Source organism: Apodemus sylvaticus, chromosome 9 (genome assembly GCF_947179515.1).
Source record: "Apodemus sylvaticus chromosome 9, mApoSyl1.1, whole genome shotgun sequence".
NCBI lineage: Eukaryota > Metazoa > Chordata > Mammalia > Rodentia > Muridae > Apodemus > Apodemus sylvaticus.
The window spans coordinates 93,265,810-93,292,831 of record NC_067480.1 but is presented as its reverse complement, the minus strand read 5'-3'; the positions used below and the strand labels follow the sequence as shown (position 1 = coordinate 93,292,831).

The window sequence follows — 27,022 nt, the reverse complement described above, 5'->3', positions numbered from 1 at the left end:
CCTAAATTATACTTTAATTTATACCATTTTTATTTTCATTTTGTTTATAAGGTCATTGATGATGAAAATAATCTCTGATTTTAATATATTTAATATATTTTTATGTCTGGTTGGGTTTAGTGATATTGATCTTATGACCTTTCCCTTCTCTGAGTACTAATGAAGAGTAAGCCGTCAAGAAAAGGGCTAAGTAGCAGAAGATTCCCTATAAACTAGGAGAAGCATTCAATCCAACACATGAACCAATTACAACATTGAAATATGAGAAACATGAAAAGACAATGTAACATGGTTCCTCCAAAAGACAGTAACTCCCCAGTAACTGAATCCAAAGATAGTTAATGACAGAATAGAATTCAAAAGCTTAGGAGTCAAAATGACTGATGATTTCAGAGAGGACACAAGCAAGCAGGCAAGTGGAAGAAAAGTACAATATATACAAGTAAGACATAGAGAAACATTAGAGAATGCTTAAAATTCCCATACAAGACACTGGAAATCCTAGGAATTATATGTATGTGCATATATAATTTCCTAGCCAAATGTGATCTATCAAAATTAAATCAAGATCTATCAATGTAAATATATAATGAGCAATGATGCTGAATAGGGTCGTTAGCATGGGAAGGCTAAGGACAAGAACAATCCATTGAATTCTACCATGCCTTTAAAGAAGAAATACCATCCATGATCTTCAAACTCCTCAATCAAACAGAAATAGAAGGAGTGCTTAGAAACTTGCTGAATAAACCAGGTTTATCCTGATACTAAAACCAGAAAAAGACACAAGAAATCCATATAGGTCACTTACCACAATCAAATTGATTCCATTGTAGACCCTCAAGGATTTAATTAAAAAACAGCATATCAATAGCCAGGGCCAGAAATAATATTGTCTTAGTAGATGCAGAAAAGGCCTTTAATAGAGTTCAATATCCCTTCATCATAAAATTCTTAAAGGGAGTTAGTTAAACCATAAAGGCTACACTTCAACACAATGGAGGCTTCATGTAATGGACTTATAACCTACATTAAAAATGGTTATTATTATTATTATTATACATTATAGAACGTTATAGAAAACTGAAGGGATTTACTCCAATATTAGGAATGAGACAATGGTGTCTACCATCTGCAGTCTTGCTCTATATGGTACTTAAAAAAAAATCCAGTCATCAAATGGGCAAATAAACAGAACAAGCAGATTTCAGAACACAGCATACAAGTGGGCAAAAGTATAGGAAAGTTGTCACTGTCCTTAGCCACTGGGGAAATGCAAATTAAAACTACAGTGAGCTTCCACCAGAGGGGCTGTCCTCAAGGCAAAGGGCCACAAATGCTGGAAAAGAAGTGCAGGAAAGGAATCACACACACTGCTGGTGGGCATGGGAGCCAATGCGTGGTCTGATGCCCTTTTCCGGTCTCCATGGCTACTGCACACATGTAATGCATGTACATAGTTAGATGAAGGCACACATATGGAAACATAGGAGAAACCTTAAGTGATCTTCTTGTCCCACTCTTTTGTATACACCCTGAGGGATCTAAATCCACATCCACTTTGTTGGTTGCTGTTTTGTCCTTTTGACAGTGTCCTTTGCCTTACAGAAACTTTGTAATTTTATGAGGTCCCAAACCTTACATCCAATAGAGGGCTAATATCCAATATATACAAAGAACTCAAGAAGTTAGACCCCAGGGATTGAAATAACCCTATTAAAAAATGGGGTATAAATCTAAACAAAGAATTTTCACCTGAAGTAATTCGGATGGCCGAGAAGCACCTTAAGAAATGCTCAGCATCATTAGTCATTAGGGAAATGCAAATCAAAACAACCCTAAGATTTCACCTCACACCAGTCAGAATGGCTAAAGTTAAAAGCTCAGGAGACAGCAGGTGTTGGCGAGGATGCGGAGAAAGAGGAACACTCCTCCACTGCTGGTGGGATTGTAAGATGGTACAACCACTGTGGAAATCAGTCTGGCGGTTCCTCAGAAAACTGGACATTACACTTCCGGAGAACCCTGCTATATCCCTCCTGGGCATATACCCAGAGGATTCCCTGGCATGCAATATGGACACATGCTCCCTTATGTTCATAGCAGCCTTATTTATAATAGCCAGAAGCTGGAAAGAATGTCCCTCAATGGAGGAATGGGTACAGAAAATGTGGTATATTTACACAATGGAATTGTGTAAATCACTCAGCAATTAAAAACAATGAATTCATGAAATTTTTAGGCAAATGGTTGGAACTGGAAAATATAATCCTAAGTGAGGTAACCCAATCACAAAAGAATACACATGGAATGCAATCTCTGATAAGTGGATATTAATTATCCCAGAAGTTCTGAACACCCAAGGCACAACTAGCATAACAAATGACTCCCATGAAGAAGTAAGGAGAGGGCCCTAATCCTGGAAAGGCTTTATCTAGCATTGTAGGGGAGTACCAGGACAGAGAAAAAGGAGGGAGGTGATTGGAGAATGGGTGGAGAGAAGAAGGCTTATGGGACATATGGAGAGGGGGGAACTGGGAAAGGGGAAATCATTTGGAATGTAAACAAAGAATATAGAAAATAAAAAAAGGAAAAAAAACAAAGGAGAAAAAAATAAATCAGCACCCACAGCATCTTCCCATCCATGTTTGTCAAATCAGTATTCACAAGATGTTTGATCAAGCTGGATGTCCATTAAAAGATGAGTGGATAAGGAAAGCATATTTGATATTAATAGAAATGTTTATCTCGAAACTCGCTATAATGCTGGTTATGAGTCTGTTACATAAAGATTCCAAAATGCTGAGGTATTATCTTTCTGTTGCTAACTTCCTTTAGCAAACACACGTGTTTTATATGTGTTATATACATGTTATATATACCACATGTATTTCATATATCATATATTTTATTTGGTCATAAAATGGAACAAAATTATGTCATCTGAAGGAAAATGGATGGGACTGGAGCTATTATGAGATACAAGCCAGAGTCTGAAAAACCAAATGATATCTATGAGGATTTTCTCTCATTTGTAGAATGGAGATATTAAAATATATACATATAAGACATAAAATTAGAAGGAACTATTTTGAGGACAAATAAGAGAGGGGAGCGGGAGAGAGAGAAAGACAGGGCAATTGTCAGAGAGAATATTGGCCATGCACATGCTATGCCTGTGCAAAGGCATCATAATAACTCACATACTATTCTAATTTTTAAAAAATAGATTTAAAAGCTAAATAGTGTAATGCTGCTGAAATGTGCCTACAAAACTATATAACTGTAAGCATGTAAAGGTAGAAAAGGGGCTGGAGAGTTGGCTCAGTGGTTAAGAGTGGTTACTGCTCTTGTGAAGGACCCCCAAGTTCTCTTCCCAGCACTCACATCAAGTGGCTCACAACAGCCTATTACTCTGGGGGATCTGATATACTCTTCCCACGTTTTTAGGCACCTAAACATATGTGCATACTCTCTCTCTCTCTCTCTCTCTCTCTCTCTCTCTCTCTCTCTCTCTCTATATATATATATATATATATATATATATATATACATTATATGTATATTTAATATACATACATTATATGTATATTAAAATGATCTTAAAAACAAAAGGAAAAAGATATTTAAAAAAACAAAGATCTAAAAAAAATCTAAAAATTGAAAATCAAATTAAACTAAAAATGAAGAAAAGTAAAGAACACCAAGAAATAATAAAGACAGAAACCACGTGGGAAACCTCACATGTCAATGTGACCACCAGCATTCAACTCTCAGCTCCTCACCTTCTAGGGAGTGGTCTGAGGCATGTGAGCAGGGCCTCCAGGGCTTGGGTCACTACCTTTGGATGCAGTGTCATGGCGGCACCTCTGGGATTGTTTAGAGGATTAAAGGAGGTAGTTAGACAATGTAAAATGCTCTGGTGGCTCGGGTACATAAATGGCTGTGGTGTGATGTCTTCTGTGGCCCCTGTGATGAGCATCCTTTGCCAGCATCAGCAGCACTCAGCTTAGCTACTGGGACCTGTTACCAGGGCAACAGGGAAGCCCTTTTCTGGTGGAGGGAGTGAGCCGGCAGGCTGAGCGGGCACTCACGTGTGGAAGTCAGAGATCAGCGGAGGGCATTAGTCTCCACCTTATATTTCTAGTTGAAGTCTCTCATGGAATTTGGAGCTCCTTGACATGGCTAGGGTGGCTGGCCAAGGAACCCCAGAGATCCACCTGCCTCTGTCCCTTCCCAGCCCTGGGGTTACAGATACCATACCCGGCTTTTATATTCCAACAACAACAGCAATAACAACAACAATATACATATTTATCATATAATTAAAGTAGTGGGGGGTACATGTGGTGGTCACATGACATATAGGAGGCATGTAAGTTTTTTTCTTCCACTACTGGCTCCAGGTATTAACTCAGGCCGTCAGGCTTAGATGGCAAATGCTTTTACCTGGTGAGCTATCTACCTGGCCTGAAACCCTTTAAAAATGTTTAATGAAAACTATTTACATTTCTCAAAAAAAAAAAAAAAACTTGCAGCAGATGTATGCTATAGGCCTAGGTCAAGAATGGAGGCCTTCCCTCTGTTTCTGAATTTAAAAGTTGAATCTCTTGAAGGCTGTCTGGGAGCAGGGGGAGGGGGGTAACCGGAAAGAGGAACATCACTAAAAATCAACTGATTGACAAGCGTGCCTTCCCAAGGCCTCCGCTCTTCAGACCTGAGTGCAGAAGCCCCGATGGCTCTGGATGACCCTGAGAAATATGTGCCCCTTTACGTCTTGGCTTCAAAAGTGCCAGATGGCAGTGCCAGGGCGCTTTCCCACTTGTCTTTTCTGTGCAACATTTTAATTTGCTTATGGTGTACATGCCTCAGTCATAGAAGTTTTAGTTCTTAAAGAAAAGTCAAGGCTTATTTTTATCTCTGTGTATCTCTGTGTGGGTACACACACACTGGAGAACAGGTACCTGCACAGGTCAGGAATGAGCACTGAATCCTCTGAAGCTGTGGTTATAAAGAGATTTAAGCTTCTCATCGTGGGTGCCGATAATTTATGCTGATAAATTATGAATTTATGTCTTCTGGGAGAGCACATTCACTCTTCATGACTGAGTCATCTCTCCAGTTGAAAACTGGAGTTTTCAGTTCTATTAGCAAAATATGGTTATAGTTTTCAGATGACTGGACCGAGGGCCAAACCAAAATATAACTAACTCACCAGGTATTATAAACAATAATAGAATGTTTATAACTGAAGTGAATTGGGAAGAGCAAATGAAAACATACAAAAGCAACAACAACAACAACAACAACAAAAACCGAACACAGCTGAGAAACATTGAAGACATCATAATGGAAAGGCATCCTGCATTCATAACTCATGAGACTTAATAATGTGAAAATGTAATTCTGCCCAAAGTTGTCTGTATGGATCTAGTGCGATCCCTGAGAAAAACTGTAATGTGTGCTCAAAAATAGATAAATAATTCATAAAGAATTATAAGCCTCCTTGAACAACAAGGACAATCCTAAAAAAAGAACAAAATTGTAGGGCTGGCACTTTCCAAGACAAACTTACTACAGAGTTGTATTAATCAGAACTGTACAAAGAGCACAAACATACACCTTCACACATATGATTTAGTGGGTTTTTTCTTTTGACAAAGTCAGTTATTTTCAAGATAAGGCAAAGAGTAAGGGACAATCTTTTCAACTGATGGAGCTGTGAAAACACGGATATTCATACACAAAGGGACAGAGCTGGACCCAAAGAACCTGCCTTATACACCAGAGCTAAAAATATACAGCTCTAGGAAGAAAACATTTTGGCAGACTATAGCTGACTCTATCAAGTATGACATAGAAGCATAAAAAAAGGAACCATGAATTTCAAAATTAAAGACTTTTATCCATCAAAAGCCAGCATTAACTCAATAATGAGGCAACCATTTGTAGGAGAAATTATTTGCAAACACCTGTCTGGATAGGATTAATATCCAGCATAGGGAAGAAGTCCTAAACTTCTATAATTAAAAAAGTCAATTGGAAAAGACTTGAATAGGCATTTTTCCAAATGGCCAAACCATGCACTAAGAGATGGTCAACTCATTAAATGCCTGGGAGACGCAAAACCACAGAGAGACCACATTGTGTGCATTCCTTCTCAGGTGGAAGAGAGTTTATGGCTGGCACTCATCCAAAAGCCAGTGTTGTTTAGGATGAGGACACATCACCCTGCTCTCTGCCTGTGGGAATGGAAGTTGTTAGAGCCATTGTGGGATACAGTGTGGCAGTGTAAGAAATTATTTATTGAAATTATTGGTACTTTAATCCTAGCACTTGGGAGGCAGAGTCAGGGGGAGCTCTATGGGTTCAAGGCCAGTCAGGTCTACATAGTGAATTCCAGGACATAAGGAGACTTTGTCTCAAAATAAAAAAAAAATCTAACAAAAATATATAAACATGGATCCTTAAGCCCACATATAAGCATGGTCATCAGCTTTCCTCAAAGAAAGTTTTCTTTGCAGCAGATGGAGACCACTACAGGAAAACAGGCCCAATCAAAATGCAGATTTGTAGAGCACAGTTCCCAATGGATTCAGGTAGAAAACACTCTAGGGTATAGGAAGCATTGTGGAAGAGAAGGTAAAAAGACAGTAAGAGCCAGAGGAGCAGAGGGTTTGCTGTGAGACTGTCTTTCCTAGCAGTGTCAGAAGTGACACTCAGAAAGTCTCGCCAACATGGCTGCCAACAGCAGCTGAGCATGGATGCCACCAACAGACATGTCATAGTGGATGGGGTCTTGAGACCACACAGGATGGATAGCCTGTGTGGTCTCAACCCCACACAAAGAACTACAGGCGCCCTCATAAAGCAGAGTGTGAGTGAGTGGTCTTCCCCAGGGAGGAGCACACCCATGGTCTTCCCATGCCAAATGGTCAGCACCGGAAACATATAAACGATGAATATTATATAGACCTAACAAGTTATATTTGGGAATATATATGTATATACAAATACAATAACAGTTGATGAACCGAGAGGCCATGAATTTTAAGGAGAGTGAAAAGGGTATATTGGAAGGTCTGCAGGGAGGAAAGGGATGGAGGAAACATTTTAGTTAAATTAAAATCTTAAAAATCAACAAAAGATAAAACAGTCTTTGTACCAGAAAAAATAAAAATAACAACAAAAAGGAACTGTTTCAAGTTTTAGTTAACATTTCTAATTTATTTTTGTTCCCAAACAATTTAGAACAGGACTCTAGGAAATATTTGCAACCTATAATCAGACCAATATTCTATAGTAAAATTCTTTTTTTTAAGCTTTTTTTTATCCTATATATTTTTATTTACATTTCAAATGATTTCCCCTTTTCTGCCCCCCCCCCACTCCCTGAAAGTCACATAAGCCCTCTTCCCTCCCCCTGTTCCCCCATCCACCCCTTTCCACTTCCCTGTTCTGGTTTTGCCCTATACTGCTACACTGAGTCTTTCCAGAACCAGGCCACTCCTCCGTTCTTCTTGTACCTCATTTGATGTGTGGATTATGTTTTGGGTATTCCAATTTTCTAGGTTAATATCCACTTATTGGTGAGTACATACAGTGATTGATCTTTTGAGTCTGGGTTACCTCACTTAGTATGATGTTTTCCAGCTCCATCCATTTGTCTAAGAATTTCATGAATTCACTGTTTCTAATGGCTGAATAGTATATAGCAAAATTCTAAAAGCACATTTCACAATAGCAAAAAATGTGAAAATCACCCCAGTGTCCATCAGTGAATAAACTGATGAATAGTGCCTAACAGAGCTTTGAAAAGAAATGACAGCATGACAGTCCTTTGCCAGACAGAGGACTAGGAAGACACACACCAACTGAAACAAAAGTTTAAATATTATATGATACCACCTGTAAGAAGTACTAAGAAAAGTCCAACTCAAAGAGATAGTATAGTCGAGGTCTCCTGGTTAAATGTGTAATTATAGACACGTTTTAACATATTAGAGGATTGGTAGCCTTTAGGAGACATATTTATGTCTCACTTAGGAGACATAGATAGGTAGATATCTATGTTTGAGGTCAACCTGATCTACAGAGTGAGTTGCAAGACAGCCAGGGCTACACAGAAAAATCTTGTCTTAAAAAAACACACAAAAAGTCTCCCCATAAAACAACAACAAAAAACAAAAACTCCCAAACAACCCAAAACTCAAACAAAACCAGAACCAAAAATATCAAAACAAACAAAAAAGAAACAAAAACTACAAACAATAACAAAAACAACAGTATTTTTAAAAAAGGGCTGCTTACTTAACATATTAGAATGTTAACATTATAAATATATATTCAAAGAAACATGGGAGCTGATCCTGTGCCACAGCCTTCTGCACCCAAATACCGTTAGGAGTTGGTCTCCCAGGAGTGCTGACACACCTGTGAGCACAGGGAAGACCACCACTTCTGCTCAAATTCCTGACCCAACAGGGACCTGCCCAGAGCCATCAGGATACAGGAACCAGAGAGCAGATGGGAACAGGATCCTTCCAGTTTCTGTCTGCACCCAGGAGCTGACCCTGAGGCAGAGCACTCCATACCCAAATTCCTCCCAGAGGCAACTGGTCTAACCCCAGAGGTAACCAGATGGCAAGAGGCAAGGGCAAGAACAGAAGCAACAGAAACCAGCTTGACTTTTCCTGTGTCTGAAGATGTACCCAGGTAATGTCTTCAGCAATAGGCTATCACCCCTTTCCTCTGTCCTCCAACAACAGCAGCAACTGCTTGTCTTGTTTTGGGGAACATCAGTGGCCCCTCTGACCAACAACTATTTGATGGCAGTGGGATTTTCATTTCATAACCTGTGACTTCTGGGAGAAGTTTTGTACACCCTGTGGTATCTCTGTTCAAACTCCATTTAAAATACCTTGATCAATTTATCAAGTGTCAGATTTCCTCATGGCTCTACCATACATCACGAGTTTTGATTGACAGCCCTTCTCCTTGTTCTGCTCCTCACTTAAACTTTTCAATCCCCAGGAGTCCTTCTTTTTATTTCCACATCACATGTGTCCTATGACCTCTCTCCCTTAAAGGATCTTTCTCCTCTCTCATGGGTTTCTTTCTACTTTTCTGGTCTGTAAGTACACACTTCACTTCCATGGGAATGCTGTATATAAGGTTACAAGCTAGGATCTGCAAGGGGGGGAGGGAGGGGAGGGGGAGAGGGAGAGGGAAAGAGGAGGGGAGAGAGAGGAGGGGGAGAGGGAGGGGGAGAGGGAAGGGGACAGGGGGATGGGGGAGAGGGAAGGGGAGAGGAGGGGGAGAGGGGAATGGGGAGAGGAAAGGGAGAGAGAGGGAAGGGGAGAGGAGGGGGAGAGAGGAGGAGGGAGAGGGAGAGGGGAGAGGAAAGGCAGAGAGGAGGGGGAAGAGGGAGAGGGGAAGAGGAAAGGGAAAGAGAGGGAGGGGGAGAGAGGGACAAAGAGGGGAGGGGAAAGGGGGGAGAGGGGGAGGGGAGAGGGGAAGGGGAGAGGGGAGGAGGAGAGAAGGGTGAACGGGGAGGGAGAGAGGGGAGGGGAGAGAAGGGGGAAGGGGGAGGGAGAGAGGGGTGGGGGAAGGGGAGAGGGAGGGGGAGAGGGGAGGGGAGAGGGAGAGGGGAGGGGGAGGGGAGGGGGAGAGGGAGAGGGGAGAGGGGGAGGGAGAGAGAGGGAAGGAGAGAGAAGGATGGAGAGGGGGAGGTGGAGAGGGGGAGGGAGAGAGAGGGAAGGAGAGAGAAGGATGGAGAGGGGAGGTGGAGAGGGGGAGGGAGAGAGAGGGGAGGGGAGAGAAGGAGGGAGAGGGAAAGGGAGAGGGAGAAGGAGGAGAGGGAGAGGGAGAGGGAGAGGGAGAGGGAGAGGGAGAGGGAGAGGGAGACAGGTTAATGTATTGTACCAGGCTCTGTCCAGCAGCAGAGAACAGTAACGGGAGGGGTTAAAAACACTGATGAAATCAAAAGTGATTCTCATTAAAGAAAGCAGAGTATAATGACCAGCCAGCCAGGACAGTGTCTCAGAGCCTGGCTCAGATGGCTTGTGCCACACAACTCCCCTCTAAGGCAAGACTGTCACCCCTGGGAAGGCAGAAGAAACTTCGTGAACACTCTCCCGCAGTAAGAGCAGCTGCAGCGGGGTGCTCTGCAGAGTAACTGAAATATCCCCAAACTGTCGTCTGACCTTTACAAATGACACTAGCATTTTCATCTCTCAATGCCAAGTTTATTTGGAATAACAGGTCCACAGATGGCGTGGACCGAAGCGCTCAGTTTCCAGCAAGCGTGGGGCGGCACCCTGGGGGCCACAGAGAGAGTCCAGATTGCTTCAGTTATAGCATCGAGGTGGCCCTGTGATGTCTTGTCCACTGGAGCCTTTCCACAGCTTCCCCAGGGTTCCTGATTTCTGGGGAGGAGATGCTCAAGTTTACCTGGCATACTTCATCTCACGGATGCCTTTACCCAGCATGCTTCACTTCACTGCTGTTCATGAGCACCCAGTACACCTCTGTCAGCCTTGTGAGCAAGCTAAAGGTTCGGACTTTTGTAGCCTCAACCTAACCTCGGGGACATTATGAAAATTAATTAAACAGCATCACACACATTGACTACACAGCGTGAGACCTAGCGTGTCATTGCAAACATCCACATCCACACAAGCATAAGCGGGTTCCTCTGAGGTTGTAAGAGTAGAGTTTCCAGGTCAGCCAGGCCTTCAGGCCACATATACTTCTTCATTTAATGTTTTTCTAGCAGCCCATCAGGTTTTAAGGACTGGCTTCAGTCCTTGCGTATGGATAGAGACAGTCCACGCAGATACAGGCATTAAGGAGGGAACAGACTCCCAGGTCTCAGCAGGTCTCGGAGTCTTTCCTACAGGCTGAGCCACTGAATTTCTGTGCCCCTCCTCCCAGCCTTAACTTCACTGTAGGGCAACATTCTTACTTACCCTCAGTTCTACTAAATGCACTGTCTCTTGTGATAATAACCTCTCCGGCACCAGACAAAAGTAATTAGAAATATTGCTGTCTTTATTAAGAAAGTCGATGTCGCTAATGAATGGGTAATAAATCCTTCAGGGATACAAGAGGTTTCTAATTATTCATTCAACCCAATTGAAAGAGATCCAACCATCAATACATCACTGCACAGGGGTCACCATGTGATTTTTGGTGTAAAGCTGGAGAATTAAAAAGCTCTAGAATTAATTTTTCCATATGACTTCTTCAGGTCAAAGAGGCTGACTAAGAGAAACATAATTTATACTGTATTCAACCCATAGTGCCACAAAAAATAATTCCAGATTGTATTAAAGCTCTGTTTACTAGATGAATGTTCGGGGTATCACACTGTAACAATTTTGAAGACCCAGTTGTATAAATACAAGTTTCATGCACCAATATCAGTATATTACACTGGAAACCACTACAACTACTTTAAGTGATTTTTTTAAAGACTTAGATTCAAGGAGGTATATAATTTTATAAAACTATTTTGGAAGTTATTGCAGGCAGAAAACATTGGGGACTACGCATCAATGGCCACATTCTAGCCACAGAGACTTTAGGGATGCAGAGTTGGCCGAAAGAGAGAGGCAGTCACAGGTCTGGGACCCACTAGGAGACCTACGGATAAGCCCCTCCCTACCACCTCCTGTCACCACCACTCCTGCAGGAGAGAAGCTGTAACACTGGACTTCTGGTCTACCCAGCCCTGCTTCCTTGTAAGCTCTGTGGGAGACCAGAAGTCCAGTGTCCTAGCTAAGACTTTGGTGGGGATAGGTTCCAAACAAAGGCAGCCACTGGGAATTTTAATACCTCCTCTTACAGGAGCTGGGCATTAAATACTCAGCATCCCAGGAAATGAACTTAAACACGCAATAGCTGCTTCTAATCATTTGGGGTGTAAGCCTTCTTCCTTCCCACGAATCTGATCTTTATAAGATACCACCTTTTCTCACTTGGGCAGAACATAAGCTGTCTATCATTCTGTGAGTATGCCCTGGGTCCATGCCAGATGCCAGGAGTACACAGAAAGAAACGGAAGCTGCTCTTCCTAAGCTTTTCTTAGACTCTCACCACTGAAGCCACCTCAGCCCCCCTAACCCAATCTAATCCACCCTTCACGTCTCAACCCCAGGTGCCCCTTTACCATCTGTGCTGGTGAGCTTTATGTTGATTTGACATAAGCTAGAGTCGTTTTGGAGGAGGGAACCTTAATTGAAATATGTCCCCATCAGACTGGCCTTCAGGTAAGCAAGCCCATGTTATATTGTCTTGATTGGTGACAGATGCAGGAGGGCCCAGACCATTGTGGGTGGTACCAACTCTGAGCCAGGAGTCTTGGAGTGTGTAAGAAAGCAGGCTGAACCTGTGCTCTGAAGGCTTGTCTACCAAGTTAAATGTTCTGACACAGCTGTTGTGTGCTCCCAAAGTTCTGTTTAACTGTCTAGGCCTCTATATACTTTTATTTATAGCCCTGAGGCACATGTGAATTCCAACATGGCTCCCAGACACAGAAACACATTTTTTCCACAAGATCCAAATGCGAGTGTTATCCCGGAGCTACTGTTCAGGATAGAAGCAGTTTCTGACCAAGGCCTTTTGGTAACACACTGGGCATGCTCTCATTAAACACCTATTTGTAATTGACTCCCTTCCCCTTTAGTCATTATAAAGAACTCTTATCACTACAGAAGAAAAATAACCTAAGATTTTCTGTTTTTGATACCTGTTATAGGAGTCAAGTCTCAAAGATCAGACTTTCTCTGGAGAGAAAGTCATGATAAAGAAGTACTTCTGATGAGAAGAGAGAGAAAGAGAGAGAGAGAGAGAGAGAGAGAGAGAGAGAGAGAGAGAGAGAGAGAGAGAGAGACTGTCTCAGTATCAGTTGGTATCTTCAGGCTCCTGCTTTGAGCCCTTGGCCTGACTTTCCTGGATGGCAGACGACAGCATTGTCTTTGCTAGGGTCTTATAGCTGTAAAGAGACATCGTGACTATGGTAACACTTACAAAGGATGATGGATGATATTTACTTGGGGTTGGCTTACAGTTTCAGAGATTCAGTCAATTACCAACATGGCAGGAAGCACAGCAGTGATCAGTCCAGCCTGGAGCTTGAGGAGCTGACAGTTCTACTTGATTGACAGGCAACAGAAGGGGACTTGGTGTCACAGTGCGTATCATTCGAACCTAGGTAAGACCTCAAAGCCTGCCTCCACAGTGACACACTTCTCCAACAAGGCCACACCTCCTAAGTGTGCCACACCCTAGAGCCGAGCATTCAAACACATGCGTCTATGGGGGCATAGGTAGGTAGCAAGGATGTAGGATGCAGGATCCTTTCCTCCCCGGGTTGATTTCCGTCATACTATTCTGTAAGAGAAACTAAGACATGGTCACACATCTCATTGTCTACCAGGTTCCGTTGTGGTATAAAAGCCTTATTTCACTTCTGCCCCAGTACTTACTCTGGCACCACCCAAGGGTGCCATGAAGAGACTGGCTAATGCAGTTCTGCTTGGGTATAGACCATCTGGGCGAGCCAAGAACCCTTGTCTCCTCCTTTCAAGAGGCATCGAGAAGCACAGGTCAGATATCAGGAGCTGGTGCTTGGAAACACAGAACCCACGGCACAGCCAGTTTTCTGGCATCTCCTCCAGTGACCCCGCCACCCCCACTCCGACAGTGGGGAAAGGGTGGGGAAGGACTGAAGTTTGTAGCTTCTGTGCTCAGCATTCACAGTAGTCTCCTGAGGATGACATCATTCGACTTCCAAGAGGTGAACCTGGACTTGAACCAGGGGCAAAGCATTCCAAAAAGTCTGTCTGTGCTCCCTACCTGCAACCCAGCCTTGCTGGCGTGGTGGCGCCACTGGCTTTTAGCTTCATTGACAGATCTGCTTCTTTCACAAGTTAGGATGCCTTCCTAACACATGAATACTCATTCACCTTCTCCCTGTACAGCATGGAAATTCTTAGTCACTCTTTAAGGGGTTCAATTCAGTCTTAACAGAGACATCGAAATGTTTATCTGAATGCCATTTGGGGTACAGGACTGTTTTCTGGTGTCAAATTTCTTCTGGCGTAATAAATTCTTTCAGCTTCTAAATCCCCTATAATTCATTTGGTAAATATTTAATGAGCACTTGCTATATGCTCACACCGCTCCAAACGCTGGAGTTACAGAAGTAAATAAAAGAAAATCCCAACCTTCGCATTCCAGCTGGAGAAGCAGACACAACTCATGTATCATATTATTTAAGGTAATGCTAGTAGCAGGTTACTGCTTTCTTGATACTATTAGACACACAAATACTTGACTATCAGCTGGGTGTACATGCTTACACATGTAATCCCAGTCCTCGGGAGACCCATATGAAAGGTCAGTCTCCGTTATATGACAAGATCCTATATTAGAAGTAACAGCAACTTGTCATATGTATAAATATATAAATATGCAAGACTATTTATTTATTTATTTATTTATTTATCAATTTACTCCCTGTCTTAGGCAAGCTCTGTTGGAGAAAGCTCATTTTCCTAGTGGGCGTTTCTGGCACCAGTTGCAAAGCAAAAGCTAAATAAAGAGCAAAGTGTGCCCTCTGCCCTCTGTGTGTATTTTCTAGCTCAAGGATTTACACAGAAACATGGCGGTTTCCAGGAAAACGAACACAACAGGCATGATTCAAATATCCCTGGCAAACATTGACAGTGGAAGATGTCTTTGCAGGACAGGCTTGGGTAGAGATGCTAAATTTTGTTCCATAAGCAGGAGCACTCCTGAACAGGCAGGAGCACTCCTGAACTGGCAGGAGCACTCCTGAACAGGCAGGAGATGCAAACATGGCTCCTCATCCTCCACCTGACCTCTTGCAACGCCAGCCGTAGACACTGCCGGGGCATCTCTCAGGTGATGTATCCCACATCTCATTTCCTCAGTTTCCCAAATGTGGCTCAATCTCGAGATAGTTCTTTCTTCCTATGTCATCTCCTACAAGGTCCTTCATCCATCAACTCTCAATTCTCTTCCTCAGCGACTCACCACACTAACAACCCCACTAAGGACACCCACCCAACACACACTTCATCTGGACACACCCAAGGAGAGCCTTCTCTGGGGATAGTGCCCAGTGCTCCAGTAGATCCTAAAATCAAATGTGCATTTTTTATTGATATGTTAGGGTGAAGTAATTCTTTTAAAAGGACTGCCTTTTTAGTATACTTTAAAAACATACTGCCTTGGGCTGGATGAGCTCATGCTCACTGTGTCTTTGATTACATCAAGAAGTCACATGGGTCTGAAACATATAGGCCCGTGTTAACAACACAGTGGCCGAACTGCACAGTTCCTTGGTTCTTTGGATGTGTTCCTACATCAAAGCTGGAGGAACATAATGGTCTTCAGTTCAAATGGAATGCACGAAGTACTTACAGTTCTGTTTCTATCAATGGAGAAGGTTGATATTAAAAAAGAAAGAAAGAAAGAAAGAAAAAGGAAAGGAAAGAAAGAAAGAAGGAAAAGAAAGAAAGAAAGAAAGAAAGAAAGAAAGAAAGAAAGAAAGAAAGAAAGAAAGAAAGAAAACTACTGAGTCTGTTATTTGTGGGGAAGGACCAAACAGTCTGACATTGGTGGAAAACATGGTTTCTCCTTTCAGAAAAGCCTTTTCTGAGGTTCTGGCATCTTTATCTCCCTCCCTTCCTTCTTTCCTTCCTTCCTTCCTTCCTTCCTTTCCTTCCTTCTTTCCTTGCTTCTTTGTTTCTTTCTTTTTCAAGCACAAAAGATGACTCAACTAGTGATTTATTAATCACACTTAGGTGGCAAGTGTGTATAGAAGTGTACCAGATAATCTCCCAGTATCCTTTGAGGTGTTCATTTTAGCTGTTTCTCCAACTGGACGAAGCAAAGAATGAACTGATCTGAATTCTTCAATGTCCCCTCTCCTGCCTTCCTGGCCCTTCACTGAGTAATGCTAGGATAAAAGCTTGGGCTGTGCAAATGGGGTGAGAGCCAGAGCCTGTGCAATTCAGACTAGGAAGCGAGACCTGTCTGTCAGGCTGTTAGACTCCTCCAGAGAGAAAGCCAGAGATCCAATCCGTTTCTTATAGGAGCCTTGAATACCAAACACCAAGGGAGATTTGGGGAAGACGGAAAGCGACGGAGAGCACAGAGCACGGTGCTGGGCCGCCAGGCCCTTCTGCACAGGACCGGCCCAGTGCCTGGGAGAGCTGCCAGGGTCTCACAAGCGTTTAATCTAGGGATAGGCCTAACTCCAGAAGAACAAGAACAATCCTGCCAGCAAGTATGCGGTTCTGAAAGAGCTGGCCATGAGCAGCCCACATCAGGCGCATGCTGCTGTGCCCTAAGAGTTCTACAAGTACATCTGTGTGTCTCCTGCAGAGTGGACAGCAGCAGCTATCTGCCATCCACGCATCCAGCTCAATTCAATTATCAACGATCAACAATTTAATTATCACCCATCCCTGTGCCCTGAAATGTCCTTGCATCTAAGGCTGTCTATTCTGAGAAGACAGAAGACTAGGAGATCAAGTTGCTGGTATGTACACACCTTAATGTTTAATTTCAGAAAGTGTGTGTGTGTGTGTGCGTGTGTATGCTCAGGTATGTATACAGAATGCTTGTGTGTGGGCATTCATGTTCATGAGTGTTCAGCTGTGCATGTAGCTAAGCTGAACATACATACAGTGCACCTGTGTGTGTATGTATGTATATTGTATGTGTATATGTGTATGCATGTATATGTGTTGTGTGTATATGTGTGTATATGTGTATGTACATATTGTCTATTATGTGTATGTATGTGCATGTGTGTGTATGTTGTCTGTTTTGTATGTGTGTGTGTGTGTGTGTGTGTGTGTGTAGACAGGTATCATCCATCTTGGCTTTTGTCTATTTGTTGTTTTTGGATACACTATCTCACACTGGCCTGAAGCTCATTAGAAGGCTAGGCTGGTTGGCCAGTGAGCCCCCAGATCTGGGAATACAAGCATACCACACCCACACTTAGTATTGTTTTTTTAAAAACATGGATCATGGGGATCAAACTCCCCTGATAACCAGGCCTCAGTGCTTCTAAGACAAGCAGTTTACTGACTGAGCCATCTCCCCAGCTCTGGAGATTCTTAACCACCACTCACAGGAATGCATAATTTAAAAAAATTATGAATATAGTTTACATGCAAATGTAGCAATTTTCAACTGATGTGAAAAAAAAAAAAAACCTCTCCAATATCAAATGGTCTACAAGTTAGAGACAGCGAGGGAGAATGTGAAATCATCCTAAGATCAAATGGCAAGGGTTAGTCGGGGCTAGGGATTTGTTGGCTAAAGTATACAAAATTTCAGTTGGTTGATAAAATACAAAGCATACATAGTACAGCATAGTAAATGCAGATAATAATCGTATATATTTCAAAATTGCAGACTATATTAATCAGTCACCATGAAGAATATACGAGGTGACTGTTAGTTAAGCACCAATACTCTTTCCATGAAAGACTATATACATCATGTTGTATGCATGTCTATAATTCTTTCTTTCTTTCTTTCTTTCTTTCTTTCTTTCTTTCTTTCTTTCTTTCTTTCTTTCTTTCTTATTGATATATTTTTTTATTTACATTTTAAATGATTTCCCCTTTTCTGGACCCCCACTCCCTGAAAGTCCCATCAGCCCCCTTCCCTCCCCCTGTTTTCCCACCCACCCCTTCCCACTTCCCTGTTCTGGTTTTGCCCTATACTGCTTCACTGAGTCTTTCCAGAACAAGGGGCCACTCCTCCGTTCTTCTTGTACCTCATTTGATGTGTGGATTATGTTTTGGGTATTCCAGTTTTCTAGGTTAACACCCACTTATTAGTGAGTGCATACCATGATTCACCTTTTGAGTCTGGGTTACCTCACTTAGTATTAATTTTAAATAAACAGTGGGGCTGGAGTTATAGCTCAGGGGTAAAAAATGGCAGAATTTAGTCCCCAGTACTGCACATCCATAGAGTTCAAAACACAAAATTAAAGAGTTGCTGCAGTCAAGAAGGAAGACCAAACCTAGTGGAGACAGACGGGCACCTCAGGCGACTTCTGTGCCATGTTTCACACAACTGGGATTGCTAAAAAGGAGGTTTGGGGGTAGCTAGTTGTTCAGGTTAGACCACGGTACTTGGATTCAAGTTCTTGTTCCTGCAAGTACTTTGGGAACTTCTATTTAAAATGAGGATACTGTTTGTAACAACTGGTGGGAAACACTGAACCATCATTATATTTTATTGGTTAAAATCTCTCATCAAAAGACTGCTTTCCTATCTAAATACAGAGGTAGGGGGTGCTGGGAGCCTTTTCAGCAGGCACCATCAGCCTGAGATACTACAGGTAAAACAGGAAGGATGGGGCCAGCGGGGGAGGGGCCAGCGGGGGGAGAGGTCAGCAGGGGAGGGGCCAGTGGGGGAGAGGTCAGCAGGGGAGGGGTCAGCGAGGGGGGTATCAGCGCGGGGGGGGGGGGAGGGGAGGGGAGGTGGGCTCAGTAAGCAGCAGTGCTTCCTGTCCAAGCTGATAACCAGACGTTGATCCCCGGAGTCCGCATGGTGGAAGGAGACCAATTCTTAAAATGTGTCCGCTGATAATGGGCATAGCTTCGGACATTTCAGGAGACACAGTTTTGTGGTAAACTCCTGGTTCCTCTGGCTCTTATAATCTTTCTGCCTCCCTCTTCAGCAATGATCCCCAAGCCTCGGGTGCAAGTTCTGTGTGACTGAGTTCTACCATTTTCCATCTTGTTTGCCATAGTTTTCCATAATTATTTGGAGCGGTGCTTTAGAGGCCCCTTTGTGGGCAAGTGACCCTTTCACAGGGGTCACCTAAGACCATTAGGAAACACAGATATTTATATTTCAAGTCATAACAGCAGCAAAATTACAGTTATGAAGTAGCAGCAAAAATAATTTTATGGTTGGAGGGGTCACCACACATGAGGAACTGTATTAAAGGGTCACAGCATTAGGAAGGTTGAGAACCACCGGCTTAAAGAAAAATTTTAATATTTACTTAAAACTGTACAAAAACATATATCAAGCACAACTGAAAAAAAAAAGCATTTTGGTTTTGCCTCTGCAAATTGGAAAAGCATTCTATGGATGGCTGTAACGTTTTTTACTTATGTTTTAGAAGAGGATCTGAGAACCATACAAACCCCAAATTTCATGCTCCGCTAGCCCTGTGAATCAAACATACAATAATGCGTTTCCTTACCAGCCTGCAGAATATCCTAGCGTGAGAGTGGCTTCGATCTCCACAGCTCAGCAGGGCTGAATCCCGTGACACTCGCACGCACACACCTTGAACGCCACCCGCAGTGGCGAAATGAGACCGGCGACTTTTGTTCTATTTGCTTTTTCAGCATGTCTTAAAAGCAATTACTATTCTATTACTGCTCACACAAGAGAAAATTTACCAGCTCGTAATTTAGAGGCAAGTGGAACCGACAGAGGGAAACAGAGCTGCCCGCTTTCGTTTCCAAGAGGCAGCGAACAACAACCTAAAGGCCTCGAAGACGCACATCCGTCACGCCAAATGATACTCTGGGCATGTCTTTATGCCTGCTCGTGAGAGACTCATCAGTGAAACGCAGGCAGAGGGGAGAAGAGGGATAGGAAAACACAATGGGAAGAGGCAGGTCGGCCACGTCTTTTAAACCCAAATTGTTATTTCTGGTCCATTAAAACATCGAAGCCACGGGTCTCAGGAAAACTCTCACAGCAGAACCATAACTCAAGTAATAATATTCATCCAGAGGAGAGCATAAGGGAAAATGTATAGATCTAACTTCTAGAAAGCTGGCTGCCGTTTTACAGTCAGTAAGAAATAAAACAATAAAATCACGTTGCATCAGTCCTATGGCCTATTACCGTGGGCTCAGAGGGAAAGGCATAATCTACAAGGGATGTGCTCAGGGCAGCCTTGCCAGGCCACACCTGCGAGACGCTCATAGGTGTCTTTACCGTAAGCTAGGTAACGAGGTCAGGGGAAAAGAGAGAAGAAAAATCAAGCCCGTTCTCGGGGTGCACTTGGTGCCTACCGGGAGAGGCTGCCAGGCACTGTAACCCCAAGTGTCTGGGTTATGGCTCCTCTGGTAACCAGCTTGCAGAAGGGAGATGTTGGTGCTTTAGCAAAGGACCACAGAATGCCATGGCTCTGTCTGCCCAGCACACAGACAGGTAACAGCATCCAGAATGAAATCCCAAGGAGGGGCCTTTAAACCCTTTCATCCACTGCTCTCTGCAAAGGCCTTCCACACCGTCTCATTAGCTGACAGGGCGTCAACTTGACTCTCTTGGTTGGTTTTGTCTTCTGTGTTATCTCATTAAAGTTTTGGGGTTTTGCTCTGCAAGTGCTCTTTCTTCTTTTTTTAAAACCTTTCGATTCAATTGATTTCCAAAGGTGAAACTACCTTCAGCTGAAAAACATCATTTTAAGCTTGGGGAAGCCTTGAAGAACAGACGTCTGGTCGATAGTGCTATTGAAAATATGACCAGCTATAAAGTCCCACTTATCTGAACTTGTGGCTATTATGAAAGCAGCCCAAAATCCTTTGCAAATAAGCTTTCCCAGAAAGCACGATCAATGTAGACAGGCAAGCAGGATTACCAGTGATCCATCGGGGGCAAAATCCCACTGCTGCCCACTGAGAGGCCCGGGGAACAGCTGAGGTGTGGCAAACCTGTGAAGACCCTGCAGCCTCCGCCTCCGCCTCCGTCTCCGCCTCCGCCTCCCCCGCCCCACCCCGCTTCCCCCTCCCCTTGGACAGCTTCCGAGGCTGTGGTTCATTCAGCTCCATTTGCAGATGGATTCTGTTCTCATTCAGTGCAAACATTCCTTCCCTGGCATCACGGCTCAGTTGAAAAGGGAAGCTGAAATTAGTTAGCTGTACAGGAGAAAAAAAAAAAAAGATGCTATCCCAGTTACCAGAGAGGAATAATTGGATGCAGATTGCCTGTTGCGTCTTTAATTTAATTTGGTGGCCTTTCTTCTTCTTTTTTTTTTTTAACTTTCCTTCATTTGAAGCCAGAACTCGGTACCTGCTTCCTTTTCTTCCTTTTATCTTGCCCCCCCCCCCCCCCCTTAAACCATCAGCTCTGGAGATTAGAAGCTCTGTGAACAGAAGATGGAGCCTGTGTTGAGACAATCGTTCTTTACATAAGGACCAATTAACTTAAAAACAAATTTGTCCATGTGGTCAATAGAAAGGGCAGAGGTGCAGGCCTCAGCTCTGTTCCTCTCCTCCTCGCCCAGGAGCCGAGCCTTGCGTAGTTTATAGGTTTCTCCCCTTTCTCCCAGGGAGCAGTGTCTAGACTGCAGTCCACCTTGAATCGTTAATTCAGGAAGGGGTGCAGAGTGAGTCACGCCATCAATAAAACCAAGCACTTAAAGGCAAATAAACATGAAATTCTGGAAACTATACAGGAGGAGGCCTAAAGCCCAGTAATCAAGCACATCGGGCGTCATGTTGAGACTGTAATAAAGAGAATGAAATATGCAGCGCACATTAATAACAAGGAAAGCCCAATCTGTGAGTATGTATAGCTGGGAGGAGGGACTGGCCTTAGACTGCTGTCTGAGAGAGAGGTTTTGAAGACTGAACGCCCTGAATCTTACGGTGACAAAGGACAATACATTGCTGTGTATTTTGTGTCTCTTCCCAAAAAGTTACAAACCGTCTGACAATATTAGTAGCACACTATTTCTAATTGTATGGAATGTTTGTGCCTTAAAAGTTTCACTTGCTTTTTTTTTTTTAAATTATTATCTTGTTGCCAATACAATTTTTCCTTCACTCTTTCCTCTTCTCCCCACCCCCTCCACAGGCCAATGGGGGGGGGCATCACCAGTTCCCTTCTGCCCTTTAATACTCCCCACACAAGCCCTCCTTTCATGGGGAGACTGTATCTGAATTGTCTCCCAGCCTGCGTGTGCCAGCTTTTCTACTCCTTTAACGCCTCGTGCCAACATGCTGGGCGCGGGGCTAGAAGCAATCCTTCCCCCACCTCGTCCCAGCTTAGCCACCCTCAAATGTCAAGTAACAGCAGTGTGCACTATCTTTTCTTAAACAAGACAAGACGACATAGGTAAAGTGACTTCAGAGTTGGGCAAGAATGAAGACTTGGCTTAAAAATAAACAAGTGTTTAGAGTTAAAGGTCTTTGCTTCAAAACACAAGTCCTCCTTTCAGAGCAAAGAGCAAAGAGCAAAGAAACAGCTCAACTTTAAAATAAAAGTCCAACTTTAAAGCACTCGTTTGGTAACCCTAATCGTGGGTCTATTAAAAGCCAAGCTATACACCAAACCAAGCTTATTTCTCTGGGGAAATGTGAACATCAAGTCCCATGAAATGACACTAGAGAACAATTACTGCTCCGCTTATACAGGGAGAGGGTAGAAACGGAGGGTGGCAAATAATTTTTAAACAGGAAGGGTACCGTCATTGTCCTGAAGCTAGGAAAGCGACCTGACATGAAAGGGTGAAGGTGGGGGACACTTAGGACATTTGATTGCAGGTCACACAGTTGTTTTAAGAGTTTGCTATCCTGCTCACACAGTATCTCCTGAATGTCCAGTTTTCTGGGGGTAGTGGAGGCAGGGGAGTCGTTAGGAGGCTGGATGTCGAAGAATTTTAGATGGAGAACTACAGTCCCAGGAGGCAAGGAAATTAAGATTTTATTCAGCTGTAACTAAGTGCTGAGGAGAGCGGGAGAGATAGGGAGAGAGGAGAGAGAGGATAAGGGGGGAGGGGGAGGGAGAAAGAAGAGGGAGAGGGAGGGAGAAGGGAGAGAGAGAGAGAGAGAGAGAGAGAGAGAGAGAGAGAGAGAGAGAGAGAGAGAGAGAGAATGACCAACCCTTTACAGACCTACAACATTATCACAGAACAGCCTCAGGAAAGGCCACCTGCTCTATCCTTGTCGCTGCACGCAGGTGGCCTCCCCTGTGATGCAGGTCACTTCAGCATCAGGGGGCGGGGCAGCGCTCAGGGAACACAAGGCAGCAATCTTTCCAACCAAGAGTGGCTTGATAAATTCCACTCAGAGAATGATTGGTCCAGCAGGCCATCCGGATGATGCCTGGGGCAGGGGTGGGGGCGGGGCCTTAAGGACTGGGCAGAATAATTCTAATTCGTGGGTCAATGCGATAGGTAAAGTTGGAAGGAAGACCCTCCCTCATACACGTAGGTGTTTGCACCAAGGATCAATTTCACACAGGGGCGTGGGGGACGTGGGGGGCGTGGGGGATATGGGGGGCGTGGGGGGCGTGGGGGGCGTGGGGGGCGTGGGGGGCGTGAGGGGCGTGGCTGTACTAGAAGAGACTGGTCCCTAAGCTGAGTTGTTAGTATCGTCTTTGTCCCACATTCGGCTCCATTCAGAATCACCTGTAGGCAACTGATCCAGTCTCCAAGAAAATCAAGCCCAGCTCCAGCTTTGGGCGTCATCTAGTTGGGCAAATCACCTGTTCTATATTTACTGAACACAATCCCGGTCTGGGCAAGACATCTCAGGGCAGACTCTCTTCCCCACCAACACCCCTTCTCCACCCACGATGCCAGCCGAGGAGGCTGGGGACTGGCCCATCAGCAGCTGCTCCACGCCGACTCCGGGATGCGTGCACGGAGGGACTGAGAACTCAGAAGTGCACAGGAAGCACAAAGGGCACGCGGCCCCTCGGGTCCCAACCGCCCCTTGTCCCCCCCACCCCCATCGGGGCCGGGCCACTACCTCCTGGAAGAGCTCCAGACTGTAGGTGTTGTCATCGTCGGCGAAGAAGAGCACGCCGGGTTGCGCGCTCTGATGCTGGTGCCTCTGGCGCAGCCAGGCAAGGCCCGCGTTGCGCTGCTCGGTGGCGCGCGGGAGCCACGGTCGCTTGTAGCGCCGCGGCGTGGGCACATGCAGGTGCGTGTTGGGCAGCCCAGCCCGAGCTAGGAAGCTGCTCACCAGCTCGCTGCGCGTGGCGCGGTCCTCCACCAGGATCCAGTGCAACTGCGCCACCTGGCGGAAGGTGTTAGCCAGGCGGGTGAGCTCGGCTTTCTGCACCGGGCGGCTGTAGGTGGGTGTGATGGCATAGATGGTTGGCAAGCGCGGCTCCGGCTGCAACTGAGGCCGAGACTCGTTCCGCTTCTCCGCAGCATCACGCCCGGGGCTGCTCCGTCGAAGCGGGACTCGGGAGCCCCCACAGCCCAGTGTATGGGGAGAGAAGTAGGGGCGGGAAGTGAGTTGGGGCGCGGGCCTGCGGGGGTCCACGTCCAACATGATGATGACGATCAGGATCCAGGGCAGAAGGATGAAGAAGCGGCTGCACAGAGCGGACTTCATGGTGCGCGCTCTCCAGTGTCTCGGATACCACCCCCGGCAAGGACTAGGCTCCAGATGGGGAACGGACAGTGGAGGCAGCGGCGGCAGCAATCGGAGCAGCGGCAGGCGCGCTCCCTAACCGGCCCGGGGCGTTGCGGGGACCTGGGCGTTGCGGGATCGGCGCAGATGCAGGACAAGCTAGAACTCCAGAGGGTGCAGGAGGACGGGCTGGGGCCGTGGGTCACTCTGGATGAAGTCGGCGGGAATCTGGACACGGTCCAGCCGCGCTCCGCAGGTCCCGGAGTTGTGCGGAGTGCGAGCCAGGCGGCGGTTCCTGCTGCGCTCTTTTCCGGAGTGCGAGCCTGGAACCCACCAGCGTTAGTGCCTCGCCGCTCCCGTCCCGTGTCGCTGCGGGCTAAGAGGATCCGGCTGCCGGCCTGGGCGAGCGCTCTCGGACCCTTTTGAAGGCGGCAGCCGATGATGCCGAGGGCTTTCCTCCGTCACACGTCGACCGGTGCAGCTGAGATCTGGGGTGGACACCGAGGATGCTACGCCCCTAAGCTCCCTCCAGTTCGAGCGCCGCGGCAGAAACCTGCGCTCCCCGCAGCTCTCTCCTTCTCGGAACCTCTGCCGGCTCCAGACAGCAAGATCCCAAAGCAGGGAAAGAAAGAAAAAGCGAGGGGGCGGGGGCGCTGCAGACTCCGGCGTCCTCCTAGCGCTCCGGTGGGAAGATAGCAGCGCTGCTACTGGCGGAGAGGGGCTGCGGGGCGGAGGCGGGAAGGGCCAAGGCTCTCTGCGGGGTCTGAGCCCCCGGAGCACCAGGCTCTGCCTGCGGGCAGAAGCAGAGGGAGGCAGGATGATCCCTGCTGGGTTGCGCGACCTCTGCCTGTGTGTGTGTGTGTGTGTGTGTGTGTGTGTGTGTGTGTGTGTGTGTAGATGCTGTTTTGAGATCACCACAGGGTTCAGCTCCTGGGTCTTTGGAGATCAGCCAAGGAAACCCATTCACGTGGGGATGAGTCCCGAGACCTAAAGAGAGCAGAAGGAGGAGGAGGGAGGGAACAAAGCCGTCCTTCCTCTCTGGTGCACAGAACCTCAGCAAGCAGAACCACTTTCTCTTGAAAGGCCAAAATCAATAGAAGCCCACGGAGATGGAGGGGTGCCGCACATAGGTGACTGGCATGTGTGTCAGCCCATTCCAATAAATCAATTCCAACTGCTCAGCCACAGTTGGATCTGTGGGGGGGAGACATTTTGACAACTCCGGCTGAGAATGTTTAACTTGTTTTTGTTCATGTTGGAGCCTTCCCGGTTTGCCATCCCTCGTGACCATCCCTGTAATCCTTTCAAGGAGGCCCTTGGAAGTGGAATCACCTTCATTTTCTGGATGAAGGAGCGGAAGATGGAGACTTAAGGGAATTTCCTGAGGTCAGTGGTAACTGACTTAGTGGAAATAGAGCGTGGGCGTCCTTGGCTAGACCCCACTGCCTCTTCACTGCACATCATCAGCACAGCCTGGCTGGGAGTGACTGGCCTAGATGACACCATCAAATCAAGCGGGTCAGATGATGACAAGCGGTGCCACGGAAACACCTGGAAGACACTGTCCTATATCCAGAGCCTATTAGCTGGACCGCAGGCTGTTCTTATTAAGGGGCCACGCTGCTAGGCCCCCTTCCCCACAACAAATCACTTCTGATTCTGTTTCCCTCCACAACCTGACATTCTCTGTCTCATGGAAATCCTTTTGTCTATATTCCTGTGGAGTGGAGCGCCCTAGGGCAGGTCCCCCACCTTCACACAGCTCTGCCCTTCACCTTGGCTGTGTGGCTGTGATTTTTCTTTCAGGTCTACTCTCTTATGTTGTGGGTAGTCACTGGAGAAGACTGCTGCGACGTGGGTTTAAGCAAATATAAAGCATTTATTAGCCAGCCGGTGACTACACTAGGTGTTCGGGATCCTTCCTCGGGGTGAGATTTTAAGCACAAAGAACCACGTTCTGGGCTGACATACTTCAGTTAACAAGAACAGTCAGCCAGAATTGGAACTACAAAAGGTAAAAAGCAAGGTTAGTGCATTTTGAGACTTCCCGGCGCTATATGTCTTTGATGGATAAGGCCTCATTTTAGGTTTGGCAGGTGGTGAGGTCTACCTGCTGGGTTTTACACCCTGAATGGTGCTTCCAACATGGAGTTAGTTGTGTTAAGGTCTAGGTGCCTTCTAGGGCCCTTGTTACACTTAGATGCTGAAATCTAAGAGTGAGTTCTCAAACGTTCTCCCTTTCCCCACAGTCCAAGTAAATCCTAGCCTTTCTTGTGTCACCCAGAGCCCAAAGCTGAGTCCAAGATCCCAAAACAAAGATCCCATCAGACTCCCCTGCCATATTCTACCTCAGGGCATGATGCCTGTGCCAGCATCCCAAGGGAAAGAGGAACAAGGGAAATCTGAACAAGCTTTTCTTAAATCTGAGATGGTAACACACAAATGTGCCCAGTCCCCTCCCCTTCCCAAAGTTGTTATGAATCCTTCCCAGCTCTGTTGGAAATTTCAAGTTTGGTTGAAGAGAAATGTCTAGAGATATTGAGGGTGAAACTCAGTGGGATGTCTTTGGTAGTCTCACCACACCTGTAAAACCTCGTCTGAATTATGTTTTTTCCCCAGGA

The 27,022-nt window shown here is 45.4% G+C and overlaps 1 protein-coding gene across 1 annotated transcript in view; it reads right to left on the bottom strand.

The window, feature by feature from the left end:
• B3gat2 (beta-1,3-glucuronyltransferase 2) overlaps window positions 1-24,383 on the bottom strand; it is a 90,477-nt gene extending 66,094 nt beyond the window's left edge. The window contains exon 1 of the mRNA XM_052192599.1: window positions 23,790-24,383. Coding sequence (XP_052048559.1) covers window positions 23,790-24,383 — 594 coding nt within the window. The remainder of the gene's footprint in view (window positions 1-23,789) is intronic.
• Between the last annotated feature and the right edge of the window lie 2,639 nt (window positions 24,384-27,022).